Source organism: Fusarium fujikuroi, chromosome FFUJ_chr10 (assembly GCF_900079805.1).
Source record: "Fusarium fujikuroi IMI 58289 draft genome, chromosome FFUJ_chr10".
NCBI lineage: Eukaryota > Fungi > Ascomycota > Sordariomycetes > Hypocreales > Nectriaceae > Fusarium > Fusarium fujikuroi.
Window position 1 is genome coordinate 1,351,175 of NC_036631.1, and position 20,179 is coordinate 1,371,353.

General features: G+C 48.8%; 9 protein-coding genes; 3 read left to right on the top strand and 6 right to left on the bottom strand.

The window, feature by feature from the left end:
• Nucleotides 1-292: 292 nt before the first annotated feature.
• On the top strand, nucleotides 293-1,584 carry FFUJ_10715 (related to salicylate 1-monooxygenase; the record flags this gene model as incomplete). XM_023569531.1 has 2 exons in its annotated part: nucleotides 293-355; nucleotides 409-1,584. 2 exons carry the CDS (start codon nucleotides 293-295, stop codon nucleotides 1,582-1,584), a joined length of 1,239 nt encoding a protein of 412 aa, XP_023436733.1.
• Nucleotides 1,585-2,053: 469 nt separating this feature from the next.
• Nucleotides 2,054-3,903, bottom strand: FFUJ_10716 (related to transporter protein HOL1; the record flags this gene model as incomplete). XM_023569532.1 has 6 exons in its annotated part: nucleotides 2,054-2,351; nucleotides 2,404-2,789; nucleotides 2,837-3,211; nucleotides 3,260-3,588; nucleotides 3,641-3,697; nucleotides 3,747-3,903. The coding sequence occupies 6 exons, from the start codon at nucleotides 3,901-3,903 to the stop codon at nucleotides 2,054-2,056; spliced, it is 1,602 nt and encodes a 533-aa protein (XP_023436734.1).
• A 728-nt stretch (nucleotides 3,904-4,631) lies between these two features.
• On the bottom strand, nucleotides 4,632-5,825 carry FFUJ_10717 (uncharacterized protein; the record flags this gene model as incomplete). XM_023569533.1 has 4 exons in its annotated part: nucleotides 4,632-4,767; nucleotides 4,817-4,907; nucleotides 4,961-5,292; nucleotides 5,344-5,825. 4 exons carry the CDS (start codon nucleotides 5,823-5,825, stop codon nucleotides 4,632-4,634), a joined length of 1,041 nt encoding a protein of 346 aa, XP_023436735.1.
• Nucleotides 5,826-6,563: 738 nt separating this feature from the next.
• On the top strand, nucleotides 6,564-8,379 carry FFUJ_10718 (related to cocaine esterase; the record flags this gene model as incomplete). XM_023569534.1 has 3 exons in its annotated part: nucleotides 6,564-7,055; nucleotides 7,146-7,532; nucleotides 7,582-8,379. The coding sequence occupies 3 exons, from the start codon at nucleotides 6,564-6,566 to the stop codon at nucleotides 8,377-8,379; spliced, it is 1,677 nt and encodes a 558-aa protein (XP_023436736.1).
• Nucleotides 8,380-8,692: 313 nt separating this feature from the next.
• Nucleotides 8,693-9,370, bottom strand: FFUJ_10719 (related to ThiJ/PfpI family protein; the record flags this gene model as incomplete). XM_023569535.1 has 2 exons in its annotated part: nucleotides 8,693-8,905; nucleotides 8,951-9,370. The coding sequence occupies 2 exons, from the start codon at nucleotides 9,368-9,370 to the stop codon at nucleotides 8,693-8,695; spliced, it is 633 nt and encodes a 210-aa protein (XP_023436737.1).
• Nucleotides 9,371-9,622: 252 nt separating this feature from the next.
• FFUJ_10720 (related to major facilitator MirA) lies at nucleotides 9,623-11,350 on the bottom strand (the record flags this gene model as incomplete). The annotated part of the gene is made up of 1 exon (XM_023569536.1): nucleotides 9,623-11,350. One exon carries the CDS (start codon nucleotides 11,348-11,350, stop codon nucleotides 9,623-9,625), a length of 1,728 nt encoding a protein of 575 aa, XP_023436738.1.
• Nucleotides 11,351-12,228: 878 nt separating this feature from the next.
• Nucleotides 12,229-16,066, bottom strand: FFUJ_10721 (related to nonribosomal peptide synthetase MxcG; the record flags this gene model as incomplete). XM_023569537.1 has 5 exons in its annotated part: nucleotides 12,229-14,873; nucleotides 14,935-15,151; nucleotides 15,198-15,620; nucleotides 15,676-15,728; nucleotides 15,784-16,066. The coding sequence occupies 5 exons, from the start codon at nucleotides 16,064-16,066 to the stop codon at nucleotides 12,229-12,231; spliced, it is 3,621 nt and encodes a 1,206-aa protein (XP_023437194.1).
• A 918-nt stretch (nucleotides 16,067-16,984) lies between these two features.
• On the top strand, nucleotides 16,985-18,515 carry FFUJ_10722 (probable ABC1 transport protein; the record flags this gene model as incomplete). XM_023569538.1 has 2 exons in its annotated part: nucleotides 16,985-17,854; nucleotides 17,904-18,515. 2 exons carry the CDS (start codon nucleotides 16,985-16,987, stop codon nucleotides 18,513-18,515), a joined length of 1,482 nt encoding a protein of 493 aa, XP_023436739.1.
• A 306-nt stretch (nucleotides 18,516-18,821) lies between these two features.
• Nucleotides 18,822-19,880, bottom strand: FFUJ_10723 (related to lipase/esterase; the record flags this gene model as incomplete). Its single annotated transcript, XM_023569539.1, has 1 exon — nucleotides 18,822-19,880. One exon carries the CDS (start codon nucleotides 19,878-19,880, stop codon nucleotides 18,822-18,824), a length of 1,059 nt encoding a protein of 352 aa, XP_023436740.1.
• Nucleotides 19,881-20,179: the final 299 nt, after the last annotated feature.

A 20,179-nucleotide genomic window follows, 5' to 3' on the forward strand; every position in this document is an offset into this window, starting at 1 on the left:
TTGTGTCAATGTTCCATGTTATCTTGTAAAGGATTAGCTTTGTTTAGTGAAGTGAGGGGTTGAGTGCACAGGCTAATCTCGGGTTGTGCTGCAACAGTTCCTTCGGTTCGATTCGGTTCGGACTCGGTTTGCTGCTCCGTTGATCTTCGGAACAAGCGATGCTACCGTACCTAGCGTGGCCCCTAATGAGACCCTTGGCATCACCGTATAAGATGCGATTGGTAAGATCAATATCATTGTTACTGGCACGAAGAAATTAAGTGCAATATCTCGATACCATACCAAATTCATCATGGGAAGCATGCCTGAGCTACATGTTGTGATTGTTGGTGGAGGCATTGCAGGTCTCGCAACCGTAAGTCTGACCGAACCTTAAAGGCCCTAAAAACCCTAGCTAACTCATCCCAGGCTTTTGCTCTAAGACACCCCAATAGACGCATTACTGTGCTTGAGCGCTCTCGTCTACTACGCGAGGTCGGCGCTTTAATCTCGCTACAGCCCAACGCAAGCAAGATCATCACCAAGTGGAAGCTTGATCCCTTCCTTGAGAGTGCCGAGCCTCAGGCCGATCAGGGCTTCAGAATCTTTGATGCAGATGGCAATTTGGTGAGAGAACTGCCATTCCAGAAGGGACAGTTCGGTGCCGAGCGAATGCTTTATCACAGACAAGATTTACAAGCGGCTCTGGGAACTGCAGCAGCAAGCAAAGAGGCGCATGGCAATCCTGTAGATGTTCGCACAGGTTGCCAAGTCGCGAGTGTCGACTGTGATGAGGGCATTGTGACACTGGACTCGGGCGAGAAGATTCACGGCGACCTCATCATTGGCGCCGATGGTATTCATAGTGTTGTGAGAACTGCTGTGGTAGGCGAGAAGAGGAATGCTCTGCGAACTGGCACGTCAGCTTATCGGATGCTGATCCCAACTGAGAATCTAGAGGGGCTCTCTCTACCAAACCAACTCCTGGATCCCCGAGTGCCCAAGACAACCATGATCATGGGTCACGATCGAAGAGTGATTATGGGACCTGGTAGAAACAGCAAGCTCTATGGTATTGTTGCTTTGGTACCAGACGAAAAGCTTGCAGAGGAGAGCTCAGACAGCTGGGTAGCTCCTGGAAGCATTGAGAAGTTGTTAGAAGCTTATTCAGACTTCCCTCCGTGGCTCCACGATATCTTCAGAGCAGCTCCAGACATCGGCTTGTGGCAGCTCAGAGATATCGATCCTCTGCCACGTTGGGTAAAGGGTCGAACCATCCTGATTGGTGACGCTGCACATGCCATGCTTCCTACTCAAGGCCAAGGTGCATCACAGAGCATCGAGGATGCGGAGGCTGTCTGCGCGTTCTTGGCCAACGTCCAATCGAGGGACGAGGTCGGCGCTGCTTTGGAAAGAGTCTTTGCTGCCAGATATGATAGAGCATCTCTGATCCAGAAGTTTAGCAGGGAGCAGGCGAAGCCAGCAACTGATGGGGTGAGCAAGAAGGTGAATCTTGATCCTGCTCAGTTTATGAGATACAATTGTGATTATAACGGAGCAGGGGACTGGGAAGAGCGTCAGAAGAATGGAACCGCCAACCCTTAACGACGTAGGTAGTTAGTAAGAGACTTAGTGATACCAATGGCCTTTTTCACATTTGTCTAGACCTGTGAAATCTTGGCTTTACAGTCTTACATGCATTCATTGTCTTTCTCATATGGGGGGTTTTCAGTAACTGACACTGAAGAGTACGTGCCTGTTTCACTCAGGCACATACCGAGAAGATAATTGCCATCGAGACCTTATACTCCACGGAAGTCAAGATAGTCTGTCAAGGTACTAATAGTCTTCTGTTATCTGATTTGATACTCTGTCAATACAAGAAATATATTAACATGGTGCTTTCTGCCTCATGGAGACATCACTTGGCTGAAAAGGCAACAAGAAACTGCTCTGACTGTATCATAATCATATTCATATTAACCACTAACTACTCCTCCAGTCGCTCAAAACAGTAACCGACGAAACAAGCACTACCGGTGAAACTTCGTATACATCATCCTTACGGATAAGTTTACTCAGCCTTATCCTTGTCCACGCAGTACCTTCCAGTAATCTTTCGGATCTTCTTACCGAAGATGAAGACGAAGATGCCAAGGACACCAAAAGCGCCAGTCAAGCCACCAAAGACACCGAAAGCACCATCGTAACCGTTTTGCTCAATGAAGGGAGTGATTCCGTAGCTGACGCCGAATGACATGATACCACGAACGGCGCAGATAATGACCAGGAGGGGACCAGCTCGCTGAGGATAACTGTCCAGGAGATAAGTGATAGCGACAATGTTGGCGCCGACAAATGTGAAGTAGTACCTGTGAATGGTTAGAATTTGAAGTTTGTTTTTGAGAAAGGGGAGAAACTTACGCAGCGACTGCCCAGACATAGGTGAACCAATGGTACTTCTCAGGATAGGTGGCACCAAGTCCGTACAAGACGGCAGTAAAGACACCAACGACAATGGGGAAAGCAAGAGGAATCAGACGAATCTCAGGCTCATGGATACCATTGCGTCGGTTCGCGAACCACTTGATGAGCTTGTCCGAGCCGAAACCGAAGCAAGGAAGTGCGACGAGCGAGGTGACGATTTGACCGGCGTTGACATAGCTGGCAGATGATTGGGGCCAGTTGTAAGGAGGGGCGGTGACAATAGAGCCATAGGTCGTTCCAATGGCAATGTTAACACCAAGAGTAAGACCGTTAAGGCAAAGGGCCCAGAGGACGTTGGGGAAAAGCATGAGGCTAAATGTTTGCTAGTACAAGTTAGAAAAGTCTGGGCCGTGAGTGGCGAACAACTTACAGTAAAAATCTCAACAATCTTGTTCCACTCAGGCTTGCCAACCCAGAGTCTCATATCGGATCGGAATGTGCGAGGGGCAAAGTTGACATAGTCGAGTTCAGGGCGCACGGTGCAGACCTCAACAACGTTCTCATCATCGGAGCTACCGCCAGCTTGGTAGGCAGCCTTGGGACGGTAGTACTTGGTCTCGGGAACGAAGAAGAAGGCGAGGACGAGGGAGACACCGGAGAGGATAGCACCAAGACCATACCACCATTCGGGTGTGATGGCTTCGGCGATGGGCCCGGCAAAGATGACAAAGATAGCAGTCAGGATGGTCTGAATAGTCTGTTGGATCATCATGCAAGTACTTCTCTCATGAAGGAAGAAGATTTCCTATCCAGCCATTAGATTTTGTCAGGTCGTGAAAATAAAAGGTATTACCTGTGTGATCATGGGAACAAGAGCTTCACTCTGACCAGCCGAGAGTCCAAGGATGATGCGTCCAGCAAGGTGCCACTCATAAGTGGTTGCTCCTGCACAGAGACCTGCGCTGAGGATCATGATGATTGTCGCGGCGAGGAGAACGATTCGCCGGCCGACGGCGATACCGAGAGGCATGCCGATGAGGTTACCGATACCCATAAAGAGGGTGGGATAAGTCATGAGGTGAGTAATATCGGCGTAGCCCTTGCCAACGGCGGCATAGCCAGGGATGTAGAAGCCCAGGAGACCTCCGAATCCTGAGACCAATGCCAGACCGATTGTCGAGACTTGGGGTATGTGAGTTTTCGCTGCTGAGTGACGATCGAGGATTGTACGTACATAGGGAGATGACAATGAGAACGAGGGCCTTTTGCCACATCTTCATGTTCAAGGGATCTGACCTGTCAGCAATTGGCTGAGCCCTCAAAGAGGAGCATAGTCTTACCCTGAGGATCTGCGGTCGGTGTTGGGATGTAGATGGTCTTTCCTTCCACCAGTTTGACAGTTCCGCTGATCTCAATCTTCGACTTTGTGACTTGGATCACGTCGAGAGAATCTTTCGAGACGCTCTCGACATGATTGACATCGGACTTGGTATCCATGATGCTGGCCTTGGTAGTAGCTGTTCTCTGTTGTTGCGATGCAGAAGATGGTGGTGAAGAAGAATCCAACGAGGCTGCACCGCCAGACTTTATAGAGAAACGGACGAGGCCAAGAGATAACAAAACAAGACAGGAGGTGAAGTCCTTGCGCGCAATCTCATGGTCTTGGCTAGTGCTACTCCCCGCAAACCTTGTTTCCCCGCATGGGACCACATCCCGATATCTCGGTACGATTAGTGCGGTTTGTGATGATTTAGGCTAGAGGCATCACGAACCGAGCTGCTACCCCGGATCATACCCCGGATTATGGTGTTGCTACCGAACCGGATCCAGACTCTTGAGAGTCCCCCCATGCCAAGTTCTGGGCAGACTTGGCCTATCATGAACTATTGATTCGAAATATCATGAAGAAGTTCTTATTCGGACTTATGCGTAAGCAGAACTCGAATCAAAAACCTTGCCTTTTCCTGCCCAAGATTCCACCTAATTTGTTTGCAAGGATGATCCGAAGGATTAACAACCAAGATTCCCAACTCATGGGCCTACTTTCAAGGTTGAATCGATCTTTAGAAGAATCAGAATTGTAACTGTTCATATTTCATTCGCTACAGTCACGATAAAGGAAAACTGTTTGCATGTAGAACAAAATGTATTGCGAAAAGTCTTAAATACTGTAACAAGATAATCTAGGCTATCATTCTTCCTCAGAACCCATTCCCAATTTTCCATCATTCATCATAAGACTTAACACCTGCCAATCGAAGTATCTGATCTGTTCTTTCGGGCTTCTCAAATGGTTCTGTACGGTACTTGGGGCAGATCTCGCCATTCCTCATAGGCTTCTCCTGGGCGATGCGGATGTTGCTAGAAACGAGTCAGCAACGAATAACGAAAAGGCTGATGAAATACTAACCAATGAGGCCAATGAGTTGTCCCATAAAAGTTGTTGAAGCACAGGGCCTTGGCCTTCAGAGCTTCTTCTGTTGCGAATTTTCGTGGTGTCACTTTGAGGTTTGAGTTAGTTAGGTTTGGGGCCAACTTGGAGCACACAACCTACTGCAGATGTACTGAACGTGTCGGATTTGATCGCCTTCGGGGAATCGAGCATAATGCATGGTACGAGAGTCCCAGAGAACAAAGTCACCGGGCTCCATGTCTACCTTGTACATAGTGCAGCCTCGCTCCTCAAACCACTTGACGTCCTTCTCGCTGAAGATGAACAAGTCCATATACTTGATCTCAGGAGGAGGAGCATCCTCATGATCAGCAGGTTCGCGCTTTTGAGCAAAGAACTCGTTGAAAAGCTTAGAAGAACCCTTCATGAGCATGAGACCACCGTCCTTGGGGCCGTTGGGGGCAAAGTTCAGGAGACCCTGCACAGCTTGCATGCTTTAGGCTCGGGTTAGTAAAAATTTGGGGTAATTCGGAAGGATTGCTTACCCCTTGCGCTCGGGGTTTTGATCGCAGTGAGGCCAGGGGCTCCAAGTGATATCCGTGCGGTTAGGCAGGGAAACATTGAGACCGTCAAAAGAGCACAGGAGCTCCTTGGTTCCCCAGAGCTTCTCGAAGATCTCAACAACCTTGGGCTCGGTGCGTGCTTCCCAGGCCATCTTCTCGTGGGTAGCGCCGTATCCGTAATACATACCTCCCTTGAAGGAGACAGGAAGATGGTCAGCATTCCAAGTGCTGGGGTCCTTCTCATCGAAGCCAAGCTCAAACTTCTTGAGCCACTCAATCTGCTTGTCGCAGTAGGATTGAGCCTTTTCTTTGCTGATGACATTCTTGATCAGAACACAGCCTGTCTTGTGGAACTCATCTCTCCAGTCGCCGTAGACGGCATTGGGGTCAAACTCGACGAGATCCTTGGTCTCGAAGCGAGCAGCGACGGTCTGCTCCATCTGCATCGTAGTAGTGGTAGACATGATGGATTGTGATGTGAATGATACAATGAAGTGAAGATGGAAGTGTGATGGTTGATGATGAAGCGCTAAGAATGGATTGAGGCTGAAGGGTTCCTTAGTTATATCTCTGATCTGGGGACTCAGAACGCGGAGGTCTGGGGTAATGAGGGCTTTCTCGGTTCGGAATCATCTTTTGCTGACTGACGAAGCGAAAGGCTAATTGTGTTTCACTAATTTTCGGTCCGGCCTATTTCGTTTCGGTTCGGATTTGGAGACTTCTCCTCATTGCAGTCTCGACCTCGGATACTAACTCAGATGACCGTTGCAAAAGCCACTTGATAAGGGAAAACAGTTCGTCTAGCGCGGGGTCTACAGGGTCCAGCCAGCGGAAGAACCAATAGCAAGACAGGGAATAAGGATGATGATATCCGCCTGGGGTTGCATGATCAACCGCATTGCGTCTCCGCGATCTTCCCCTCAATCTCCCCGTGGAGTCTTTTAGTCCGACCCGAACCACGCGGCTCCAGAAATTAGTGAGTTAGACCCTCAACTCCGCAGTGAATCTTGAGATAATTATTGAAGGTGAAGAGAGCTTAAAGATACGCTTCATTCTCTTGTCAACAACAACCAGGCAAATACCTTGTCAATTCTAACCATTGTATTCATATAGACCCTCTTTGCACAAATTATCACAAAGAACCTTTCTGTTACTTCTTAATCATCCATTTTCCCTCACTTTCCAGCTTCTCTGTCACCAACATGCCGCCTCCTGTTCAGGTTGCCTACAAGCCTCTCAACAAGCCTGAGGTTGGCGACAATGGCTATGTTGAACCCACTCCAGGAAAGTCTGAAGTGCTGAAGAAGGGCTCCAGACCCTTCGACGCGAGACCTCTTGACTCTGATGTCCGCATTGATCACGATGTTGAAATTGTTGTCCGTGATGGCTGCCGCCTCTACGTCGATATTTATCGCCCGACGGGTTCTGAAAAGGTTCCTGTCATAATCTCCTGGTCTCCTTATGGCAAGAAGTACTCGGCCATTGACATGATCTTCAATGTGTGCACATGGGCCTGCTGTCTGACAAAAGACGACGTCAGTGGACTGGAGAAGTTCGAAGGTCTTGACCCTGCTTGGTGGGTAAACCAGGGCTATGCAATTGCGCATGTTGATGCCCGCGGAGCCGGTAATAGCGACGGCGACGCGTGCTGTATGGGTGCACAAGAAGCCGAGGACGCTCACGATGTCATCGAGGGTCTTGCTAAGCTTCCTTGGTGCAACGGCAGCGTCGGCATGGCTGGCAACTCATACCTGGCCATTATGCAATGGCAGGCTGCTGCACAGAACCCCCCTTCGTTAAAGGCAATTGCGCCTTGGGAGGGATCCGGAGATATCTTCCGCGAGCAGTTCTGCCGAGGAGGCTGGTTCACTATGAGCAACTTCGATCTTATCACTACTCTTGTTATCAAAGGTCAGCATGGCGTTGAGGACTTTGCAGAAATGTATCGCAGAAGCCCTCAGGCTAATGCTTATTGGAACGATAAGCGTGTGGATTTCTCCAAGATCAACATTCCGGTTTTTATCACAGGCTCTGATCTCAGCCAGATTCACACCATGGGTGCTGTGCGAGGCTGGATGGAGCTGGCAAGTGACAAGAAATGGATCAAGTGGTGTGGACATCAGGAGTGGTTTGAGCTTTACTCGGTGAAGGAAAGCTACCCCGAGCTTAAGGTCAGTACTTTTGTTCTAAGCTAAATGAAAACTGCTCACATCGCCATAGAAATACTTCGACAAGTACCTCAAGGGTATCGACAACGACTGGGAAGAGACACCCCGAGTGCGCTGGACAACTCTCCAGTTTGACGAAGGAAAGGTCAAGAGCAACATTGAGCTTCCTGACTTCCCTGTCCCCGATACTGACTATCGCTCATTCTACCTGGGAGACAACGATGCACTTCTAGATAGTGCACCATCTTCAGGTATCAAGACCTACAACTCTGAAGATCGCTGGTCCATCGCAAAGTTCCGATACACTTTCGACAAGCACACAAGAATCATCGGAATGCCCAAAGCAGAGCTCTACATGAGCTGTGACGATTTAGACGACATGGTTGTCTTCGTGCAAGTTCGCAAGCTGGACAAGAACGGCAAGGAGTTGAGCCACTTGCAGTTCCCCATTGAGAAGACTCCCGTGGAGTCTGTTGATGCAATGGACGAGAAGGATCGTTCGAGTCTGACATTACACAATGGCGCTATGGGTATTCTGCGAGCATCGCAACGGAAGATCGATGAGAAGCGATCGATACACCCTCAGTTCCCCTTCCACCCTCACGATGAGGTGCAAAAGATTCCCAAGGGTGAAGTGGTCAAGCTCGACATTGGTATCTGGTGTATGGGAGTGGACTACGAGGAGGGCCAGACCCTTCAGGTGGATATCTTGGGACAGTACCCTGGTTTCACTGAAGTTGCTGCTTTCTCCAAGCCAAGGCCAGATAGTGAGAAGAACAAGGGACAACACAAGATTCATTATGGCGGAGATCATCCTAGCAAGGTTATCATTCCAATTGTAAACGTTTAAAGGTGGGCAGGCTACGAGATAGAGTTTTAATCATATATCATCAATCTTACTGAGCATACCATAGACATCAAGGTTTATCAGGCTTTGGATTTTGGATTACATAAACTTAGTCAAAAGAGCCAGGAATTTCTATAATCTAATCTCACTTATGATCGTGGGGAACAATTATCTAAGAGCGTTTTGCTTTGCCCTTGCCATCAGCCCTGTACGATGCCATGCAGCTTTTAAATTTACTCCAAAAGCTTGAACAGTGAGGCTCCTCTAGTGGGCCATAAGGAGAGCCTCTCTATCTAGTCAGAGGATAGAGGCGTCGCTAGACGGCAAACGGGTCCGATTTTGGATCGGTGTTGCGGACATACTCAGAGCCGTCCGCAGTATCATCTGCGATCTCCTGTCCATACTGCTCCGCAATGAAAGCGTAGATCATGTCAATACCAGCTGAGATACCAGATGATGTCCAAATATTGCCATCGACCACCCATCTTGCCTTTCGTACCCACTTGACATTAGGTCCTTGCGTCTCAACCTACCAATGGTTAGAAACAAACATGTCGGCATCGGTACAACATACCCAGTCAAAGGATCTCTTATTCGAAGTTGCTTCCTTTCCATCGAGCAGACCCGACTGGGCTACGATGGCACTGCCAGTGCAGACTGTCAGAAGGAACTTGAGTTTAGGGTACCTCTCCTTGACAAATTCCCGGACTCTTTTCACATTTTCTGGATTCCGTGAGCCTCTCCCGCCAGGTACGAGCAGAACTTCAATATCTTCCGGCGCATTATCATAAGTATGAGTTGGGACAACACTTTGTCCGATACGGCCGGGCGAGTCATCTTCTAACGTAGACACAGGATTGAGATCCGTATGTAGGAGCGAGAGTTGGAGAGGTTGTCGCTTGGACGTGAAATTTAGGACGTCCAAAGGCCCAAACACATCCAGGGCTTGGAACCCTGGAAACAATGCGACGGCATACTTGGTAGGAGGAGGCATGCTTCAGAATAAATTCAAGTTGCAATCAGAGGACCGTTGGCTTATTGTAAGAGTCGGAACTATGGCGACAGTGAGGGGTAAGCAACTCACCGTGAGCGATTTGTCAGCATCGAGAATGAGTCAATTAAAATCTGATGTCAGGCTGATATCTGACTGTATTGCCAGATTGATATGTACATTGGATTGATTGCTATAGAAACACGCCGCACTTGGTGCAACTTCTACCATACTTCCCTCAAGCGACAGACAGCCTTAGACGACCCGACCCTTGGTCTGCTTAATGTTGATGATGTTGATGTTCTTCCACATGACGACCCCGAGAATTCCAAGGGACCAGACGGCGGTGCCAGCAATGAACAAGTATTTGTGTGCATCGCCATAAGCATGTTGAATTGCCAGCCGAGTCGGTGACCCAACGGGGTACGATAGTTGGGTTACAAGGTCCATCGCAATCATGGGTAGATTGGGGAGATCCTCTTCAGGGAGATACTCTGCAAGCTTTCTGGGAAGAATATCCTGCCAGATAGCAGATGACACAGTCAATCCAACGGCCGATCCAATGCTGGCACACATGGAGACCAGCGCGATAGACACGGCAAAATACTGCTGTTCTTGGACAGCAGCAAGAATGGCGATCTCGGCAGTAATCATGATGGCGCCGCTCCCAAAGGCGATGAATATTTGAGACATGGCAATGTAGCCAATACTCTGGTCAGGGTGCCGGAAATAGATCATGAGGCCAGATCCAAGTATAGATAGGGGAAGTGCCACGTAGAGTGTGACAGCCTTGAAGTTCCCAGTGTAAGACATCGCCATGCCGACAAACATGGCGAAAAGGAAGCCACCAACGGTATATGTCGATACCACATAGCTAGCATGTGTGACACTGAGGTTGTTAACGACCTGAAGGATGGAGCTGAAGTACATGCCCCAACACATGTAACTGAAGAAGAGAGTGAATGAGAGCAGACAAGCACCAGCGACTGTCCGATCCTGGAGGAATCTCCAAGGGATAAAGGAAACTTTGGCGAAGAACCTTTCCCAGATGCCGAAGAAGATTAGAAGGAGGATTCCGAAAACAAAGAAGCAAATGATCATTGTTGAGCCAAATCCTTTAGCCTGCAAAGCGTAGAGATTGAATGGTAGGAGGAAAAGAGCAACTCCGGCAGAGAGGCTGAGAAGACCGACAACGTCAAACTCGCGAATGTAGTAAGAAATGCTTTGTGTCTCTCGTTTTGGGAGGATGCCTTGCTTCTTGGCTCTCAGGTAATGATACATGAAAAGACCGAACAGGGGAATGGTGACACCTGGAACAAGGATACTCTCCATGCCGAAGGCCCATCTCCAACCCGCGCCGTTCAAGAATGCCGTAGAGATTGGGCCACCCAGCCAGGCGGTAATGATACTGGGAGAGCCACAAATGGACTGGATAAGACCTCGATGCCGAAGAGAGGTAGTATCAGCAATAAAGACGCTAAGACTGTAGCCAACTCCATTGATGCCGACAGTGTAGAAGACCTGAGACGCAGCATACGCTTCAACATTGTTGCAGGCGGCCGACATGATAAGTCCAAGAGTTGCAAGAGTAGCGCAGAACAAGAAGCCTTGAGGTCGGCCGAAGATGTCGAGAGTCTTTGCGATACTCAGATTGGTGACACCTCCAATGACAGAGCTCAGAACGCTGGTAGTCGGCGTGAGAGAGTGCATTGCAAAGGCGGATGTAACATATGGGATCAAAGCGCTGCTGATACCTGAGACAAGACCTTGGACGAAGTAGACGAGCCAGATGATGACGAAGGCGACCATCAGCGCGGTTCTGGACCATGAGAGGGTGACGGCCTCGATGTTCTGTACACCACGTTGGAAGTTGGCGTCTACCACGTCATTGACGGGACTTTCTGTGTCTCTTTCAAGGTCATCGTGGGGATCGTCGTGGACTTGGTGTAGCCCTTTCATATCGGAATCGACCGTGGAGGACATGATGGGGGGGACAGTCGCCAACTGTGCCAAGGCTACTCGAAGATGGCTTTAGAGATTGAGATTAAACAAATACAAACTGGGCAGGTTTGGTGGATGATTGAGGAGAGAAAGGCAGCCGTGATGGAAAGGAAAAGATCGGAGGTAGGAGTGCAAAACCGCGACTTCACATTTAAAGGACCGATGGTATTGTTGCCACGGCAAAAAGACTACAGTAGAAGCAAATCTAGAACAAATACCTTCTCATTCTTACTACCCTGTCTCAAGAGAGTCGATTGACAAAATAACCCTTACCTGGTGCTGAGTTACTGGTATAAACATCATGCTGATGCCCACCAATCAAGATTTAGCTCAAATTCTCTCAAATCACCAACACAGCGACAATTTCGTTCCAGCCACCTGCTATCGTATCCACACAACCCTTGTAGATCCGTGCTATCGTATCGCCAAGCCTTGATAGCTAATTGTCTAGATTATCGTGGCATGCGATGGGATGAAGCTTGCATGTGCAGGACTAGCGCTTGGATCTGCTCGGGTATGAGCAAGTTGTTGGTGGCGCTGTCTTGAGGACCCCCTGTGTTGACGCAGAGCTAGTTTGAGCTGCATGACAGGGCTATATTATCCTTGTGAGTCAAAATATTGTTGAGATTCATAGCTGGACGTTTCAACAGCCACCGTCTAAAGAGCGAATGTGGACTTGCATCGGATCAAAAGGGGTCCCTAAACTTATCATAGATTATCCTAAACTCGTCTAAGTATTTCCATTTTTTAGGGTGGCTCAGATTCGAGGCTATTTAGACGACGGGCAAGGAGAATCTTATCTCTATCATAAATCTCTATCTATATAGATTATTTCGTATGCCCGAAACTGTCCAGTCTGCTCAAGCTCGCTTATGATCCAACAAGACTGCGTACTTGGTGAACTCTTGATCACTCATGAGCATGTTTAATTCCTCCGGAAAAGTTCCGAGCACGAGCTCCACGCCACCATCCTTTCGCATCGGAGAGATGACCAAGAAGCGGAAACGTCTATGACCACGTTCGATCTGTGGCCGCATCGTTTCCGGGCTACCCCCCTCAAAGAATCCATCACCAAACGAGATGTCGCTTGTCTGAAACAGCATCATGTTGGAGATCATGGCGTTCATGTGCTCAAGACCCATGTTTGCTGTTGCAGGTTTGCTATAGTCTGTCATGGAGCGCAGTAGAGTAAATGTGTCGTGGACTAGTGACGGTGTGATTCGTGCAGCTGCCTCTCGGATCACGCACGCAATCTGTGAGATGTTTGTTTCAGGAGAGCAGAGTGTTTCGATAGGCATGACTGGGCGATTCATCACGAGCAAACTGCCCATGTAGGACGACGGCAACAGTGACGAGAAGTAAGGCCGACCATCAATTGGCATTTCGAGAATTGACAGCTCGTCACGCTGAAACGTCTGGTTCCTGATCTCTTTAGCCACCCTGTACCTAGATCTGATCGATGCACGCCAGAAGAACGCTTGCACAATATCAATCACTGACGTAGAGACACTCTTGGCCTGAGGATTCGCCAAAGCTTCTTGCTTGAGTCTGTGGATGCTCTCCCCCGAAAGAAGGAAGACTGTAGTGCTAAGCGATCGTTCGCTTGGAGCAGCGGGCCATACTGAGCTTCCTTGGAACGCAAGGGGGGGAGGGAGAGTATTCTGCCTAGCATGAGACTTCTCAGCAGCCATGGTCTCGTCGTGAGACCCTGTCCTATTGCGCACGTCAACGCCAACCTCGGGCGTGAATGGAAGAAAGCCCCAAGTGCCAGGATCGACCTCATGAACCGGTTTCGCATATCCTTCCTTCTCCCAAAGAATTTCAGGAAGATCATGATTGAAGCTTTCAGGGCCGAACCACTCACACGTAGCCGTCTCATCGCCATCAAGATACCGACAGCACTCGGCCCATACTCTGATTGCCACCATGACGCCAACAGCATCAAGACAGGTGTGAATGAAGTTGGTGGCCAGAATACACCCCCCTTCAACGAAATTGGCTTGTGCGACAAGTATATCTGCTGGCATTGGAGGGAAAGGTGGGCAATCCAAGACAAGCTCATCGCTGAACAAGGATGGCGAGAAGCCCGCTTGACGCATTTTCCCGAACGACGGAAGGACCTGAGAAAGATCTTTGTACACCAGTTGCCTCGGCTTTGAAGAAGCTGGTAACGGGTGAGGAGGAATCGTAATGCGATATTCGCCTTTCTTGTACCCAAACTCATGCTCAGAGGCAAGCATCATTTTCCCGTCAAGCTCGGGAATGATCTCAAATGCGCGTATGAGTCCAGCTTGTAGCTTAGCAAAGGCTTCTTCGAAGCTGACGCCTGGCCGAAGAGCGAAGTAGAAGTTGAGACCCATGTAGTGATTGGGGTTGACAGCATCGAACGGGTTCATCTTGGATCCCAGGCGTCGCTTGCGATCAGCTATAATCTTCTTCATATTTTCAGACTCGATGTTTGAACATGGTGTTTCTGCCGTTCTGCTTGTTTCCGTATCGCTCAATGATTCCACCACAATTTTCTTGGACTTTTCTTCCTCCAATATCTTGAGAAGCTGGACAGAAAATTCGTCTATCGTTGGGTGGGCATACAAATGGCGGGGAGCAAGCTTTTCCTCAAGCCCTGTAACAGCACGAATAATTCTAATGACTCGAAAAACGAGAAGAGAGTCCAAGCCGAGGTCAAAGACGTCCTCATCGGCTGGGAAATCGTCAACCTCTGGCAAAACAGACTGCATAACATGAGAAATCGATTCTCTCACGGTGTCAATCGACGTAGTGTCAATCGAAAATGCGTCAAAATCTTCATCCTCGGCTTCCTCATCTCTAGAGATGTAGAAGCGATCGATGAAGTCTGCATATAGATCTAGAGTGGCGCGGCGTTTGATGGTCTGTTTGTCTGTCCGGATGAAGGGCTTGTCTGACTCCGAGAAGGCTATATACTCTCTTTGCAGTCGAGTCTTCTGGAAAGTGGAGTTGTTTGCCCTCTCAACGATAGCCCAGATGCTGTCGAACAACTCGTTGTTCTTATCACTGTGGTCCTTGAGCTCAATCAAAAGACCTGCTTGAGGCTTCCCAGTGCCGATCATAAGGCAACCTTCGACTGCAGGATGCGTCGTGACCAAAGCCTCTGTGTCCAAGGGAGAGATCTTGTAACCGTTGGAAAGGACGACGACATCGTCACTTCTACCACTGAAGGCCCAGAGATTTGGATTTATCGGGTGTCTGATGTACAGATCCTTGAGATTGACTGAATTCTGGTCAGGGAAGGTATAGAATATCCCCTGGAATAGAGCCCAATGCTCGTTTCGGTGCACCCAGTGTTCGTATACGCCAGGCTGGACCTCCTTGAACTCAAACCCTGAGTATGGATGGAAAGCAAACCAGTGCCAGTCTTCTCTCCGAACCCAAAGATTACCGATGAAGAGACCTTCCGTTGTGCCTGTGAGGTTGAGTACCCTGACTACTTCATTGACCTTGGAGACAATGACGGGGCTGACGGGGCCTGTAGATGAGGGTCAATGATCCACGCCCACGTCAATTTGGGATGGATTAAGTCTACTGACCGCCAGAAGCACAAATGAACTTTGCTGACTTGAATTTGGCCAACACTTCTGGGTTCTCGCCTAATTCGTCCACAAGTGAAGGTACCATACTCCATATGTCGATATGACCAGTGAGTGACTCGATAAGTCCGAGATTGGGTAAGACGCCCGAAGGCCCAAGAATACAATGAAGATTGAACAAGGAAGGCATAAGTATATCCATAATTACACCGGCTCCCTGTCTCCGTGGTTAGCTGGCTCAGATTGCCCGCGGGAACACTTACATGGCTCATAGGAAAGGAGGAGTAGATCCTATCACCTTCGTTCCAATTGTCCGTCCAAGGAGCCAACCCACCATCACCTTCGATAGGAGGCAGCAGTCTCACGGCATCCATGGTACCGATCAAGCCGTGCGTCCATAGAATCGGCTTTGGCACGCCAGTAGTTCCCGAAGTGTGCAGTATGCAAAATGGCTCGTTGATGGCACTCTCAAAAGCCTTATCAAACACGAATGGCTCCGTTGACTCGGCGTGCAGAAGCTCATCTACACTTGGGAGCTCGAGAACTCTCATATACTTCTCCTGTAAAATCCCTTCCACTAGGGGGAGCATTGCTTGCTCTCGGGGCTTCACCCAGATACTGCAATCAGAAGCATTGAGAACAGCTAACGCACCAGTGATGTTGTTCTTGGGTGAAAGGAAGAGAGCCTGTTTGAAGTCATTCAGCATCGTTTGTACGATAATGGGTTCTGGGACAACTTACAGCACAGCCGGCCTTGACAGCACCATAGGTCAAGAGCACATGCCGAATGTCATCTGAACTTTTGTGAGATCTACGTATGTAATTCTTGAAAGTTGAGTGTGTACTCACGAGGTCCGATGTAACCCAAAGCTTGGATCTTCTGTGTTACAGCATGCTCCTTTGCCGGATCGCCGTTGGGGGCTCCATTCATTTCATTGAGATGGTTATGGAGCCACCATGCTGTTTTGTCAACGGCCCGTGCAAAGACCCGTGCAGTTATATGCTTAAACTTTGGGGTACCGTCAGAAAGGCTGGCAATGGAGTAGACAAGACGTTCTGGATCCGCCGCCGCCAGGCGATCAAGTATCTGGGGAATAAGTCTCCTCCCATACAAGGAATCAGTGCCAACCATTCTGAGCAACAGAGGGGGAATTTCCAAGATTAGTGAGCGATACACAGAGACCTTGTGGTGACTTTGACAGTGTCAACCTTATCTTGTCATTGAACCAACAAAGTGACACGTAACGAATATGTGAGACCTTGATCCTAGGCGCCAGAAATCTTGGTGTGGCTTTAGATGAGTTTATCATAATAATTTCTAAATTTTAGTAATTTATTTTCTTTACCCTAAAGAGACTCCAAGGACCCGCATTATCTCGAGATGAGTTCAATTCGGCGCAGGGCCGGAGAATTCAAGCAAAACATGCATGGTATGATAAGAAACAAACTCATTCTCGCTCACAACAAACTTTCTTTTTTTTTTCGATTAACGCCACCACCCAGAAGCTCACATGACATTCTTGCGTAAAATTTCACACAATCAATAATGGGTGACACGACATTTGAGCACATTGTTTAGCGTCTTGATGCATGTAATTTGCTCAGTTCCCCCTGTCGACGCTTCATCACCCCGGATCGTGAGCATATAATCAGCCTCAAGTGGACACCCAGTGCGCAGTTTGTCACAGCCACGCTGGAACCCCCTGTCAGCGATACGAGACCTTGCTTATCGAATCATAGATTCAGCACAGTTGATGTTCCTGCAGCTTGTCACTTCACTCCATACCCGACACCAGAACATCGTCAGATCGGTCGAATCTTTTGGCTGAATTGGTCATCAAGACTTTCTTGTGGTGCCCAGGCTTGACCCTGCACATGTTTGGCTTCATACTTAATATCCTCGGAAACTTGTAGTTGGGCTCAAACGTTAACCGCTTTGCATATTTCCACCACAAATCCAACATATTGACGAAAAGTGGTTCATCTTGAAACCCAACACGGATGCCGCGCTGCCTCGACGCATCTTAGTCTCGAGACATACCCCATCTCCATGCAGACCATACCGTCGTATCCTGCCCTCGCAAACCAACACAGCATGACCGTGACTTCCAGAATTGTCTCGGATGCTTCCGTCCAGGAACAGTCCAACATTACCAAATCAGGAGCGGTAAGACCCATTGCAGAGCAGCAGGACGCAGATCCGTCTGTGCGTGCAGTCTCCTCCAAGATCTTGGATGTCATCTTCGAGTATGCCTTGAACAAATTCAGCGACAGCAAAGAAAGGCTTGAGGCCGGTAGGCCCAAGTTTCTGTCCGTCGTGGGCAAATTCGTGGCTGCGAGGACAAGAGTTGAGATGTGCCTACCAGCATTTCCTTTCAAATCAGCGAACAAAGCCTACAAGGTTTTTGGCATATTGCCCGACAAAGCGGAGGAGATTGCGTTAGATCGGCTCAATACTATGTGCATCCGCATCGGCGAGATCTACCAGCCTGGCGCTCGATGCACTATCATCTCAGATGGTGTTGTCTACAACGACCTATTGAGTATTCCCGATCGTGACACTTGGGCCTACGGGGAGGCGCTTCGAAAATTAGCTTCTGATAAACGCTTCCAGCACATATCATTTTCCAGGATCCGAGACTTGGTCGACCTTCCTCTGCCAGCTGAGATGCATGAGATTGCATATGTCGCCAATGCGACCAATTTCCGCCGAGCCCTTCTAAACCGCTTCGGCAAAGACAACATCGACATTGACCAAGAGATTGAGAAAGACCCCGACACCAAGATGACTTACCTTGGGTATCGGCGGTTCCTAGAATCCGATCTCAAGCATATTTTCCCGGTCGGCAATGGACGAACAGCAAATTCATATCGCAGAGATGTGAGGTATCTTGCGAAGCAGATGTTGATCCGAGGCTATGTGAGTGGCATAAGTTACATCTCTTCACCCGGTCTCTAACTATTCATAGGCCTTCGCCGCTGCTGTCAAGAACGGTTTCCCTAACCACCTCCGTCTATCTATCCACCAGTCCACTGGTGAGAACAAAATTTCTTTGAGCTTGCTCAACACCAGGACGGGCTTTACTACCCCGTGGCACTGTTGTGTTGCCCTGACAGCGACTGGAGAATGGACCAGTGCTCCAAAGGGAGAGTATCTGAAAGACCCCAACATGCAGATTATCTACGAGAATGGTCGACCGAGCTACTTCCAGGAAGTTGCTAATAACAACGAGTCTGTTCAAAAAGCTGGGGCGGAGACCCTAGAGGTAAAAGGCAGTGAGGGACAGAGCAATGTACCGCTTACTGGGCTTCAAGAGCCAGTCTCCTTGTCCCTGACAGAAGCAGAGAGAGAAAGAATAACCGCGTTTGCAAATTTCATGATGTCGGCCGACTTCAAGCAGTACGACAACATGGCGAAGTCGGGACATACATGTATCGGCAGGGTTCCGGACCGTAAACCAAACGAGCTCAACACAGTGGCATGGCTCAAGGAGCTAATATGTGCCGCGGCCAGAGACACTGAGAGATGTAGCAAGGGCCCCGGTGTCAGTTGTCAAGACATACCAGCAAGCGGTGAATAGTAGCTTTCAATTACCCTAAGGGTTCTAGTTCATAGGCTAGGTCTAGGTTTTTAAGATAAAAGGGCTCCTCGAGATGGACGATCATGGCCGTTTAAGTAGTAATAGACAGAATCGCCTCAACTCCCCAATAAATAATATCTTCACAAAGCTCAACATTTAGCCAATTGGATTTTCCCTTTGGATTTCTCTTAAATCCTGCTAATATAGTGAGAATGTTTATGCTCCAGTCTTTTTACATTCCACCAAGTATTTATTCGCACTTGGACATGACCATTACATCGCTACCAACAGTTTCAATTCTTGTATTTAACTACACTTCTCATCTCCTGTATTCTTCATGACTCTCTGAAGCCAATTAGCTTTCGTCATGTTAGCGATGTGAATAAGTGGCATCTTGGGATCGTCCATCATATCAAACCCGTGCCAAGCTCCAGGCCAGATATGAAGTTCGCATGTTGATCCGCCTCGCCACATCTCGGTAGCATAGGCGACGGCGACATCGCGGAAGACTTCACATTCTCCAGCATCGATGTATGCAGCGGGCAAATTCGAAAGATCAGTCTCTCTTGCAGGCGCTTGATACGGTGTAACATGTTCTGATCCTCGTGCATCACCTAGGATAAGATCCCAAATGGCACGAAGCCATGCTGTACTGGCAGGGTTGCCGTACTCGAATTGCTGATCAGCCAAGCTCTCACATCGGTCATCCAAGAGAGGCGAGTAAAGCATCTGAGCTTTGATCGGGATAGCTGGGCGCTTTCTATCACGAGCCATAAGGCACGTAGCAGCTGCAAGGGCGCCTCCTCCAGACACCCCAAACACGACAATGGCAGCTGGGTCAATTCCAAGACTCGAAGCATTCTCAGAAATCCACACAAGCCCCGCATAGCAGTCTTCAGCTGGGCCAGGCGCGCGCGTCTCCGGGGCAAGACGGTGTTCCACGGAGACAACAACGCAATCGATCCCTCTCAGAAGATCAATCACAGATGTGACGGCAGTGAATCTGTCACCACTGACCATCCCGCCGCCGTGAATGTGATACAAGACTGGCCTCGGCGCTTTTGATGGGTTCTTGGGAGCGAACACTGACAAGGTAATTGTATTATTGTCAGGTCCAGGAACTGAGTGCTCCGTGTGACTCAAGTGCGGGTTATCACTGAGGACAGTCTCTGCATTGAAGATGAATGAGCCATGAGAGCATTCCTGTTCACCACTCGCGACTCCACGCATCAAGTTTAGGTCAAATTCTTCAGGGAATGAAGCAGAGTCCAACAGTGGTGCCAGGTCATGGTCGTAGGTCGGACGAGGTATCTTGATCCTCGAGTCAAGCTTCGCAGCTTGTGAATATGGGAAGGGGTATGTCATGTCGACGAAAAATGATGAAGGTTCGCAAGAATGACACTGCTCGATTCTTGTCAGCCAAGATATTAGCACCTCGAGATGAGCCAGCTATTTGCTGAAAAAAACTGAAAGGATATCAGAAGATACGTGCAGCAAGAGGTACGTATATGCCCGCTGTGTTGTCTTTCTCGAGCATTCATCTTCCAGAACTCGTATTTTGCAAACGATGGGTCCCTTAGTTCAATTAGTATTTTCAGGTGGATACTGGCCTTGAATGAGAAGATTTGAGTCGATTTTGCCTTGTGCATGAAGCTATCGTCAAT